At 30.5% G+C, this 14119-nt stretch overlaps 1 protein-coding gene across 1 annotated transcript; it reads right to left on the reverse strand.

Annotated features, from left to right (window-relative positions):
• Positions 1 to 207: 207 nt before the first annotated feature.
• Positions 208 to 3394, reverse strand: LOC123888245 (WAT1-related protein At5g07050-like). The gene is made up of 7 exons (XM_045937223.1): positions 3097 to 3394; positions 2918 to 2980; positions 2444 to 2560; positions 2000 to 2252; positions 1747 to 1905; positions 1135 to 1286; positions 208 to 719 (listed from the first exon to the last, which is right to left on the reverse strand). Exons 1-7 carry the CDS (start codon positions 3297 to 3299, stop codon positions 485 to 487), a joined length of 1182 nt encoding a protein of 393 aa, XP_045793179.1. The 5' UTR covers positions 3300 to 3394; the 3' UTR covers positions 208 to 484.
• Positions 3395 to 14119: the final 10725 nt, after the last annotated feature.

Here is a 14119-nt window from a genome sequence, read left to right on the forward strand (position 1 = left end):
TGTGGAAGAACTTAGTTTAATTGTTAGTGGGTGCATTTGCCCCATGATGTTAATAGGTTGTCCTTATCTAAGTATAGGGGAGTGGTGTGTAAGGAAACATTTTAGTAGATTATGTAATTGCTAATATTTTTTGTTAACTTAAATATCTTCAAAATTTAATTATAGAGACTAATCCTTCAAACTAATTTAGTATCCAAACAAAACAAATTATAAGAGAGCTCCACAATATAATTTCCTTTTGAACAAAAGTATGCAAAATTTAATTAAGTTACATTATGGACATTGGACAACCTGGCCCACACTTAATGGTCCTAATCAACCACCAAAAATGCTTTAACAAAGTTTTCCAAAGAAAGGTAGTGATGATGATGAGGATAATTAAAGAAGGTACACAAAACAAAACCCTTCTCAATTTCTCAACTCTAAGTGACCCTTTTTTTCATTGCACATTTTTTTGTTGTTATTCCTAATAATATCTACATTTTTATACTTTTGGAACATTAATAATTGCTACCCTTAATACTTTACTATTAGCTTCATCATTTTGCATCTCAATGTCATTTGTTTCAACACCTTCAATCACTGTTTCCATCACTCCATTTTCTCTACAACACTTAATTTCCTCAGTTATTGTCTCTTCTTCTATCTCTTTGTTTTCTTTGTTTTTGCCCCATAGAACTGAGTATAGTCCTATTACAATCAAAATTGCTCCAATAATACTGCAATAATCACAAATTAAATAAATAAATATCAATAATGACACCAAATATATTGTTTAGCACCTTTAATATGTTGTGCTTTTTTATGATTGTGATGTTTCATTTTTAATGCATTTTTATTTTTTGGTTTTATGATAAGAAAATGATAGAAAGTATAGAGAAGAAACCGCATGAAAGTGAAGTTTCTTTCTCAATATATAAAAATTCATATGTTCATAATTCATTGGATTGAACAGGGTTTTAATTTTATTTGTGGTCCACTTGTGATGCAATATTAAAGTTTTAGATGTATCATGAATATGCATTTATATTTGTGGCTACATTATTCACCACTTTATTTCTTAAAAAATATCATGGAGATAAATACAACTTCAATTATAAAAGAAAATAAATATATTATATAGTATGGACTTACCCTCCAAGATATAATTTTTCTGCAAGGATGAAAGTGCCCATTATTGCCACAATGATCATCATCAAAGGACTAAAAGCAGTGACAAAAACCGGCCCTTTCTTTTGCATCACTATCCCTTGAACATAGTATGTAAGACCTGATGATATTATACCCTGTTCATCAACAAAGTTTACATCTATTAGAACCCTCAATACATTCATCAACAAAAATTAAAAATGGTTTTAAAAAAAAAAATCTCTTCTGTGAATTTGGCCGCGACATAAAAAAAAGTTTATGTCTGCAGCACCAAAACACGGCCATTACAAATTTACACTCAGAGACAGTCCTGAGTATGTTTAAGGCGTGCCATCGCACATAGTCTTATATTTTAGGGATGACCCTAATTATTCTAATAAAATATTTAAAATTGTTATAGAAATTCAAGAAGGAAAACATGAAATCCCTCTAAATCCGTTATCAAATTTAGTGACGTAAAAATTAGTGAAGTATTTCATTTTTTTTCGTTACTAATTTAATTTACGTTAGTAGTAATATTACGGGAGCATCAATTACACTTGATTGTTATGCAACTGCGACTGCAATTTAAAACTTGGATGCTATGGAGAGACTTACAGCATAGGCTGCAGCTAATAGGTTCATGTCCCAACCAATGGTCCAAACATTTGGGTTATGCTCCATAACATAGGTCACAGCAATTGATTGAAGTGTGCCCAAGAAACACACTATGGCTGTAAGTGAGAGTTGAGCTGAATATTGCCTTAATGTCACAGCCTACATTAATAAAAAAAAATAAAAATTAATCAATATTCAAATAATATATAATTCCAATTTTACCCTCCACTTTCTTTTATAAACATTTTCATACCTGAAGAATGAAGAAAGAAGCCCAAGCAAATGTAGCAATTATGAGCAAAACAGAACCCTTAAACCAATCTTTTTCACCAGAATCAGTAGTGTTTTCAGGTACATAATTTCTAGGATGATGCATGTATTGAGAACCCAAAATATTAATAACTTGTCCTTTGTATAATGTCATCACCATGGCCCCAGCAACTGTAATTATAGTTCCAATCACCTTTACTTGGCATCTTAGTTTTTTAATGTCCAATTTCTCCATCCTAATTTATCAAAAAAAGAGAATAATACAAAGTTAACTTATTTAATACCACAAACATAAACTAATTAATAAAACACATAAAAGGAGACGGAAACGGATATGTTGCAGTAATTGTGTCACGCAGTTACTGCTTTTAGCCATCCAATCATAATCAACTATATAATTATTGATTGGATATATATATAAATATACCTGAAAATAACTGCCATTACAAATGTCATTGCAGGGAGAACATTGCTAATAGCACATGAGTAGGTTGGAGAAGTGAATTTCAACCCAGCATAGTAAAGATTCTGATCAATCACAGGCCTAAAAAACAAAACAACAAACTTTAGAACATTTTTGGATTTATATATTTTATATAAAATTAACACTCTAAAATATTTTTAGCTTCAAGATCATATTAGTACATCTTTGGTAGGTGATTTGAAGAAGTCTTGTAGTGGTGGCACATGTCCATATTTTCAGGGGTACCAAAGGGGCGTGACTTATAAAAAAAATTAGGGTGACAAGTTTTTTCATTCAGCGTACTTAATATCTCATACGAGACATCTCTAATAAGCCGTTTGATATTCTAACAATTTAGATGAACCGACTTAATTCATTCGACTGCAGGGAATCTGAGTCCATAAAATCACCGATTTGTAAAGCGAGAAAAGTACTAACCCGAGGAGTCCCAACACAAACATTTGCATGAACATAAGAAATGTAATCCTTGGCCTTATCTTCCTGCCAAATGACAAGTAACAAGGTTTGATAAGAAAATGATTAACATAATAAGCTAATGATTTTCTTTTCTCAAAGTGTTTTTTTTTTTTTTCCATTAAGAATGAAATGATGAATACCTCTCAAGAACTATAGCAAAAGGAGCAATAGCAGCAGTAGCAAAAGCATGTCTATAAACAACAAGAACATAGTGACTCATTCCACGGTTTAGTGAAACCTTTGTGATTATGTTCATACCAGCAAAACCAAATTGTAGAGAAATCATAGCTATGTAAGGTTTGCATCTTTGAAAAAAACTTGAACAACACTTATCTCCTTCCATTTTTTTTTCTTATTGTACTAAAAAACTATAGGAACAGAGTTGTATACAGAGGAAGAGAAGAACACTTGAAGATGTTTGTGTTTTGTCTCCTAAGTGTAAAACGTCACGCTAATTGTTCTATTTATAGGCCTCTACATAGTGATGTTGTATGAGAATTGTCCTCAAAAAATTATAATTAAAAAATAATATAAAAATATTAATTAGTGGAAATTTTTTTGATTTAATTTGAAGCGTGTAAGAATTGAGAGTTGAGATCCTCTCCATTTCAACTCACACGTGAGCTTTTTTTTTTTTTTTAACTATGGTACGTGATAACTAATTTTTATCGGAAAATATGTGGGTATATAAGGTAAGTTCTTTCTTTTCAATTTGTAACAGCCCCCGGGCCCCATCATGGCGATCCCGTTGCAGCAACCTCACGATCTTCTCCACCCCCTCTCTAGTGGAGTTTTTGCCTTCCGTGGGAATCGAACCATGTACCCTGGGGCAAAAACTCTACTAGAGAGGGGGGTGGAGAAGATCGTGAGGTGGCAGCTCCGGGATCGCCCCATTTTTTTGTAACAGCCCGGGCCCCTTTTCTACGTATTTAGTAGGCAATCCCGGCTGTCACCTCACGATCTTCTCTACCCCCCTCACTAGTAGAGTTTTTGCCTTTCGTGGGAATCGCGATTTTCTCCATACGCTAATTAGAAATCTAATTTCTAACCACATATTTAAAAGAATTAAAACTCTTACTACTTAGACCAATTTATTGTTAGTGACACGTGAACTCTTTTAAGTAGTATGATTAATACGTAAGTTCATGGATATTCTTATTTGTTGCGTGTGTATGCATGAACAAAATGGATTCCACGTAGCAAATAATTGAATTGTTTTATTGAGAAAAAATTAGGTGAATGGCTATCACTTTTTTTTGGAGAGTTCATAGTATATATAATTACTTTAAATTGGTGAGTATTGAATTTGGTGGAGAAAAAGAGTTCTCATATTAATATTATGTCTAAAATCCCAATTGGATAGTGATATATAACACGAAAATATTGATTATGAAAGGGGATTACATCCACCTTGGATTAATTTTGTGATGTTGGATTAGACTAAAAAATTATATTTATAATTTGACGTGATAATAAAATATATCGTAAATATGTTGAGCTAACATCTAAGGTTATCACTTAAGAACACTTAGATGGGATGACGTGAGTTTTTTTTCTAGCGCAAAACCTAAGTCTAGGTTCATTATCTAACTTTGCGCAAAACCTAAGTCACTTGTGTCGCACTCTAAGTGTTCAGTCTTGTGGGGCAACCCTCACTTAGAAAATTGTTAGAACAACAACCCGATTCAAATAATAAAGAAATTATAAATACAAACAACGAATACATAATGTTTATAATAAAGATAGACCAATTTTACCTACATCTCTAGACTCTAACCGTAAAGCAATTGCAGTTCCTTTGTATTTTATTTTTTTGGTTAAGTATTCTACTGGTTAGAATTGCACCCTTAAAGTGAATAAATAGAGTGTCTAGGATACAAACTTTGGCTCTGCATTTGGCTCATGCATATATCTCTAACTCGAGAGCAATCGTGGTTCCTTTTGTATTATCTATTGGTTCAAATTACAAGACTATCCATAATTAACTCTGAAAGACTTTGCTCCCCATAACCCTCAGTAGATTCCTCTCGCCATACTGAATCAACCTTCTAACTTATCCTTATAGACGAAGTAATAAATATCACCTAAAATGAATACACGCAATTACAATATTCAAAATTCGAATTCAAATAAATATATTCAATTTAATAATATCGACATTGTGAATGAGTCCTAACTTGGCCTTACCGACCTTTCACTATACCTATATAATTTTATTGTATGTACAATTATTTTAAAATTATTAAGCAATAATGTAACAATGATATGATTAAATATGGTGTTGAAATAGTATGACTAGTGGATAGCACTTAGAGTGAAGTGCTTGGTGATGCCAATAAGGGGGATCAAATCATTAGGGCCAAATTGGCCATAAGTCACTCTCATACCAATTTCCATCTCTGCCTTGTTTTGAGTTTGACGATGCGGCGAGTGTCTCTTCCACATCTTATCCATCGGAACAGTGCTGATGATTGAAACTAAACATAATGCTTCCATATATATTATCTCTCTTTTATTTGTTTTATACTCAACTTTTCGTTTCCAAATTTTGGAAACTTGGCTTTCTTCAAGTGAAATTATGATTTTTAGCACTATGTGTAATTGCATAGACTAAAAGGGTATAACATTTTTCTCTTGAGATATATTTAACAATGTTATACATTTTTAGGATTTAATTCAAATTTAAATATAGTTAAACTGAAACAAATTCTTATTATCTCATCTAAATATTATGGAGAGTCTTAATTTAATAATTGAGTCCCGTTACTATCTCTATTCATCAATTTAAACGTATAACTCAAACCCGGGTTGGCCTAATGGTGTTTGATCGAGATTTTGGTGTGTGCTCATTTTAAGGTCTTATGTTTAATTCACCCAGGTGTCAATTTTGATGGCTAGTTCATACCGAGCAAAAAAAAAAAAAAAACTCTAGCTTTAAATGGGATCCCGCAAATGAACGATAGTATTGATCCCCTTGGATTAGTTGATCCTTGGTGCGAATACTGATTTTTATTTTTTAAATGTATTATATTATTGGAAATTGGAAAATCTAAAGTTATAGACTTATAGTCGATTGTTATAGTGACATTATGTGATCATTATTTCTTTTTAAAAGAATTATTATCATCATTCTATGAAATGCATTTGGATCATTACACACTTCAATTGACTAGTCTAGTTATAATATATTGTCAATATAATTGCAAATGATTAGGTGTAAGTAGTTAATGGTTTTTTTTTTTTTTAAAAAAAAAAGAGAATCTTAATTTAATTGTTGAAATAAATAATTATTGATTAGATTTTATTTATTACCGATTTAATGGATGGACTATAAATTATCAAACATTTTTTTCATAGAACCGAAAAGTTAACACTAAATTTAACAATTTAACGATTAATCTCTGAATTATCAAAAAAAAATTCTTAGAGCCAAAAAGTTAACACTAAAAAAATAATATGCTATTATAATAATTATGAGAGAAACTTTTGTCTTTATTTTAAGGAAAGAGAGGTACCACCAGCCTCGCATATACCACTTAAACTAATTTACACTCATCAAATGATACATGAGGATACCATAGAAAATAAATAAAACAAAAGAAATTAAAGTTTGTTAATGAATCATGATGCATTATTTTAAGAGTGAGAAAGTGGATCAGTACTTTATCTGTTAATAAGTGAACGTTAGATACATACCTGCTCACACCATACACTCGAATTGAGAAATCTTACCAATAAATTATGTGGCTGCCATTATTTACAAGCATAGTTCAAGAATCTTACTCTTTTACGAATATCAGATTAATTATTATGTACTGTCTACATTTCTATAGGCTTGTATAATCAATTTACTACTATAGCTCTAGTGATGATACAGAGTGGTATGTGTGCATTGACATACTTATATATGTAATATGTTTACTAAATTAGGATAAATAGTAAATATCCAAATAAAATTCATACTATAATTTATATAGCATATAATTTAATATATATATTTATATTTTTTTAAGGAGTTTAGTTGTCAGAATTTTACTCCTTAATTAAAGTGAATAAATAGAAAATACAGCGTTCGAATTCTCGGCTCCTGCATATTGTAATGACCTTACTAGTTGAACTATGTTCGCGAGGACGATATAGTTATTTAATTTAATTTGTAAAAAAAAATTATTTACTTTTATTTATAATAAAAAAATGCTCTCTTGTCTATTTTTAATTAATAATTATAGGATAATTACACATGAATGAACAACAAATAGGCAACAAGCTGTGCTGCTATTTTTTTTTTCACGGTAAAACCAATTCTCTTAAAAACAATATCCATACATGGACCTGAGAAATACAACATTGCTAGGCATGAGTTTTTGAACTTTTTGCAGAAGACTTAACCTTTAGTGCTATGAAGTCAAAAGTGTAAAACGCAAATGACATAAAAATATATTGATTATGAGAATATATTTTCTCATATTTGGCCACTTTGTTTGAAGCAACTTTGAGGGTTATCTGTTTCACAGTAAAAACATTGTCCTCAATCCCACAAGTGGTGAAATCCTGATCAAGTCCACACATGCATGTTTTTCCCCTATCTACACATACACCATAACATCCGTCGGTTTGAGAGTTGATCGGTCAAAAAGTTCACAGACGCTTCTTTTTTCACAGATATTTCTGCTCGGCTAAAAATATCAAAAAGAACATCCCAAAAAAAATCGTGTATGTATGTGAAGTCAGGAAACTCTCTACGATATACTTATATTTAAAGAAATTATTATATGTTAATTAAAATAACATGATGATATTGTGAAATGTCAATAATCTTTGTTATTTTCTCATGACATCACAAAACTTATGATATGTTAAAGGGGATAGTTGAAGATTTAAAATTCCTTACTTGATATGTTGGTGCATTGATTCTTGACAAGACAATAAATGAGTAGACAATTAGTTACTCTTTAAAGATATCAACACTAGCAATGCAGATTAGGAAGAATTTCCCTTAATCAATTGAATATTCTTTTAATTTCTAATATGCAATATGTGTTTGATACATTATTCTCTATTTCAAAATTCATATAAGTTTACTACAAATTTGAGTTATGCTCTGCCTACGACCTTTTTCTCACTCATTTCCACATTTTTATATGCTTTTTCAATATGAAAAAAGTGGAACAAAGCATTCTTTTTTACTTTTTCTTAAAATATAATTTTAATCTTTGAGTATAATTCCTCTGCATGTACTTACAGATTAGCTTGATTATGGAATGCTAATATAATAATTAATACCTAGCAAAAGTATTAAAAAAAATATAGCACAGTAATTGTTGTTGGGTAGAATATGCTATATATTTTTTTTATTAAGATATGTTGTTGTATATATCTGGATTTCTTTGTCCCATCCTGGGCACATCTTCTCTTATATTGATTTATTAAATTGAGATCTAAATAATAGTTTATTGAATTATGTTACATATATACTCTTTCACTATTAATGAATTTTCGGGAGGAAAAAAAGATGATTTAGAGTGATAAAATGCTTTTATAATACAAGACACAATTTCGCGCATAAAAAGTAACATTCTAAGGTCGCAATTATATAATCAGATTTTAAAATAATTATTCGTGAATGAAAAATAAGCGGGGCAAATGAAACAACACATTGAATCAAATCTATGAAGTGATATAACCATTGGGATCTTAAGACATGAGAAAATCTTTTTTGAACAAAAGACTAACTATACTCAACATGCGCCTAGTGCTGCAGGCCTTGAGCAGACAAGGACGAAGCGCCCAACATTGCTTGCTATTATAGACGAGTCCAATGCTCAGGCACACCCAATCAGTACACAATTTTCCTTTTTTCCCCCTTGTTTTGCAATATATTCGACCATGAGTCTTCCAATAGGTCTAGTATGATTTCACTATATATTTTGAATGTTCCAAAAAAAATGAATTAAAAAAAAATAACAGGTGAACCGGTTACCCATCCTTTTCTCTTTGTGTTTTAGGATTCGTGCTGAGTGACTATTAACAATAAATTCAATATTAATTCTTAATATTTTAGATAAATCAGCATGTCGTAAAAGATCATTTATACGCATGTGCATAAGTTTATGTAGATTACATACTAAATTTTAATTATAGTTGTACTCTGTAATCACCAAAAAGTTTATATATCTTCCATTTGATTGATCTAATTACATGGTCTCATATATATCGATCACTATATTAAGCAAAATTAAATCACGGGTGCAACAAAGTACAAACTATTGTAGGTTTCCCACATAGCATGGCATGATTCATGCACTTTAGTTGAGTAAAAAGATAGTAATATGCTACATCACTAAAAATCTTCAAATTAATTGGATTAATACTCATTTAGAATTAGCTAACATCTCCTCTCTATATATAGGCACTTTCCTAGTTAGAAAAGAATAAGTATTTTATTTATGCTTGATTAATATTAAAGACATATTAGACATTGATTGATGAATGAATTGTATGAGGAGCTAGATAGGACCACATACATAAGAAAAACAAACACGTTAGTAGATCTTAGATTATACTATATCAACAACAGAATTTCCACAAAATCATATGAAAGTGCAGTGATTTGAGTGGTCACTACTATTTGTCTAAATATTTAATGTACAAAAACAAAAACATGGGGGTGTATTTCTAAAGCGATCCGCCATCAAAAGCAAGGTATCGATTGGACATATTGCCAGCCATGGAATGTCTAGTTGCTGCAAATTTAAACAATGCTTTCATGCGGAAATTTCGTAGGTAATGTGCCGACACATGCTGACTAAAGTGGCAGCTGACACAAATACGTTTCCTACGAAAATTTTGTAGGTAATATGCTGACACAGGTTGTGGCTGACACAAATATTTTTCCTACGAAGTTTGTCGGAAATATTGTAGAAATAGTTAGCTTTTTGCCTACAAAGCTCTTGGTAGGAAATGTCGTCGGAAATGTTACATTTCCTACGAAAATGAGCACTATTCCCACGAAATTTTTTGTAGGTAATGCAGACGATTTTTGTAGTGGTTGGAGAAAATCTTTATCTCCGGAGTACATTTTCCAGAATTAGGTTTTAGAGTCTAGTAATTTCACATGATTCAATTCAATGCATGCATGCTTGTCGACATACAACTTTTTATTTTTCAAATGATTGTACTAGCTAGAGCAAGAACATTATATTAATTGTTTGTACTTTACATAATCATTACACAATTATATTTAGTGCATGTCCGAAATCATCGAGCATTCATCGAAATTATAGTTAGTCATTGTGATTTTGTAAAAGTTAGCAGATTAATATTTTTAAGTTGATTCATATCAATCAGTGCATGATATCATCTACAAGATTTTGCAGCAGGGCTCTGAAAATGAATTGTTCATCTTTGTCATTCATTCTTAAGAAATGTGATTGAGATAATATTTAGTATTTTAAAATAGCAGTTTACTATTTTTAAGTCAACACTTCCATCTTTATTAAGGGTGCACTTAATAGTTGAAGTGGATGAGTTACAGAATAAGTAATAAGCCGATCAAAAATTCAATTTCCACACACAAACATATATGAACTCATTTTTCAAACAAGAAGATGTTAATTTATGGATGACTATTATTGGTTCAGATTTATATATGGAGAAATGTTATTTAGGTGAACATAAAATTATAATCACTTTATTATTTGTAACTTTATTTTTTTCTTAAAACTTGAGTCCTTTGAAATAAAAAAAATATATTTAATATAAATTCGTTAAAAAGACTTTTAAAATTTCATAAAGTCAATACAATTCACAATTTTTTTTTAATACATATACACCCTTAAATATAAGGTACATACATTTATTTACCATCTTGATCGTAAAATTTTATTTATTTACATATAGGTGGTGTTGATAAACATAAGACTAATATCACTAGCTAGTATCATACTTGTAATCCAATAAGAAAACAATATATAGTTGTTATATATTCACTAGATTTTCTTTGTCTTATTGCTCCCAAATCATACACAACACGCACTATCCAATTATTCATTTGCTTGTTTTACTTTTTATATATCCCATCATTAAAATCAACAAAAGTTTTAGACATTAAGCAAGAGAATATTTAAAATTGAGACCACAATATACTCATACTACTAGGAACTCACTTTACTTTACTTCATCTTCATCTTAGCCACCATGCACACAGTACATAATTCAACTTGGAGAAATAAACACTTTACTTTACTTGCGAAATGACTTAAATGCCCTTCCTCTCGTCAGCACAAAAATAAACAGTTCCCAAGTGGCTGGAACATGTGTTGGAGTATAAGTGGAACATAATATAGAAGAAAAATGGAAATCTAATCGGTAAACTCATCACCATGTTTTTTGTCTCTAAATGTGACATACAAATACACATTACACACATAGCTAGGTCCAATAAATATTTTTCGGGGACCAACTTGGAATGATCTACATTGATAAGTAATTTTCACAAAGGAGAATATGGATATTTTCACTTTAATCTAAGGTTTTAATGTTGGAATATTTTATAATATTCCAATAATATTATGTGGGCAAATATTTTTATATAATTATATTATCTATTTATCAATTAAGAGCTTTAATTGATTAAGTGATCAAATAAAGTAAAAGGCTAATTAGATTTCTATTTATAATTAATTGATTAATTAATTGAATATAAGCTCAATATAAGTGGATGTCAGGATGACCCATTTCGGAATAATGGGAACCCTAATCGGTCATCACACTATATATAGGCTATGATCCCCAATATACCGTACATAAGCAAATAATCACTTCTCCCCATCTAAAGAGAACTCGAGGCATTAGGGTACCGGTTGAGGAAGAACATACAAGTCAACGGATGCTCGTCGTCTCTCTCTCTCTCTCTCTCTCTCTCTCTCTCTCTCTCTCTCTCTCTCTCTCTCTCTCTCTTTGTGTTTCAGTACCGGTTGAGGAAGAACCATACAAGCCAACGGATGCTCGTCGTCTCTCTCTCTCTCTCTCTCTCTCTTTGTGTTTCAGGATTACTACCGAGAGACTATGCGGTTAGTTCATCTAATGGATTCGTCGTCCAGGTATTCCTAATACTATTCTTTGATAAATCAACATGTCGTAGATTCTGTTTTATATACATGCTCATATGATTATTAAGCTTCCGCACTAAATTAAGATTATGGATTTAATCTTTATTATTAAGCATGATTTATATGATTAATTGTTAAATTAATTCCAACATTTATTAAATTGTAGCTTATGTGCCATTGAGCATAGCAAAAATAGTTAGTCTTTGACAATGTGACGAAGTAATATTTGAAATTTGGTGAGAGAGATAGTGCCGCATAGTTCAAATAGAGTCACCTCTAGTAAATGAAACATATGGAAAACAATACCCCATCACTTTCGCAATAATTGAGCCACATTTGGAATAATGGTTGTGGTCATGTCGCAATCTCCAAAATTGTGGATAATCATGGTAAAATGTGTTACAATCTCAAAGACATAAAAACCTTTGATGTCTTGGATTAGAATGCAGTTGCAGAGAATCGTAGTCAAATATAGTTAATGTGAACTATAATACCACAAACACAATTGATCGTAAATTATTCTTTAAAAAGTTCTTCAATATTTAGTTTTTTCAATTTTAAATAAAATCATGTACCATTGATTAGTAAGGATATATTTTGGTTACTATCACCTTGTGGCCAATGATTTTGAGATAAAGTTTTGAATCGCATTTTCACTAATGGTTGTTATCCTATGGCAATATCTAAAATTGTAAAGGATTTATAATAGCAAAATGTAGTTATATATAATCATTTTTAAAAAACCCTAGTTTAATTATGTTTACAATTTAATAAAATAAAACCATGTACCATGAAGTAAAAGAAAAGGTAGAAGAAGAGACAAGAGATATTAGGTACCCTTTACTACAATTTGAAGGGAAAGAAAGAACAAGTGGGAGTGGGAAGCAAGGAGGTGTAAGGGGTCCTCAATCAAGTAGCAAATGTTGGAGACTCGACTTAAGTATTGAGAAGCCAATGAAAATCTTTTTCTTCCACATTAATTGATTTTGTGTTCCTTGTTTTCACTTTCCCTTTTGATTGCTCTTTTTTCTAACTTCTTGTGGTGTAGTAGACTTTTTCTACTGTAGGGTATGTAAGATTCCACTAGGATACCATAGGGCTTTCAATTGGTTTAGTAATGGGCTTAGGATGGGGTCTAGTCTCTCAAAAGTCACCTTAATTTTTTGTGACATGGTTCTAATACTTTTATGTTTTTATTTTTTATTTTTTCTATTTGGCTTCCTCAAAATTTTGTTGGTTTCTCAGGTGAAGTTGGATTAGGTTGGAAATTTCTTTAGCATGGCTGGCAAGGAGTGCACTTGCAAAGAAGAAGACAAAGCTTGGCCATATACATATATGTATATTCCATGTCATTAAATATTTGCATTATTATTTTCTATTTATTTTAATAGATTTTCTTTTTCTTATATATTGTTTTGGTTATACATTTCACTGTTAAATTAATTAGTAAAGTTTTTTTTTTAACCTTTTCGTTCTCGGGGGAATGAACTTTGATAATTCAGAGTTTGACTGTAAGATAAGTAAAATCTGGCTAATAATTATTTTGGTTAAAAATTGAATCTCGATTCTCCCAAAGGATTTGTTCTAAAAGGAGCTCATTAAACACGGAAGCAGATCATCTACAGCGCTGCCTTCCTGTTGTTTCTCCTACGCTAGATTTTATGACTGAGAATTCATAATAAAATGTAAAATAATAAAGTAATATAGAAGAAAGATACACAAAACATAAATTCAACGTATGAAATTAATGCAGCACGAACGGCAAAAGAAAAATAACACATGAGAGATTCAAATTTCATTAACTACTTGAGCCTAATACTTTGGTCGTTTTGGTAACTACTTGCATGTCATGCAATTTTCGTAAGTATAACACAACATACTACACTACAAAGACAAATTATGCTTTAATTAACATTGCTACTCTACTATCATATATATATATATATATATATATATATATATATATATATATATATATATATATATATATATATATATATATATATATATATATATATATATATATATATATATGATGTCACTCAACTTTTTT

The sequence above is a fragment of the Trifolium pratense genome, linkage group LG6 (genome assembly GCF_020283565.1).
Source record: "Trifolium pratense cultivar HEN17-A07 linkage group LG6, ARS_RC_1.1, whole genome shotgun sequence".
Lineage (NCBI taxonomy): Eukaryota > Viridiplantae > Streptophyta > Magnoliopsida > Fabales > Fabaceae > Trifolium > Trifolium pratense.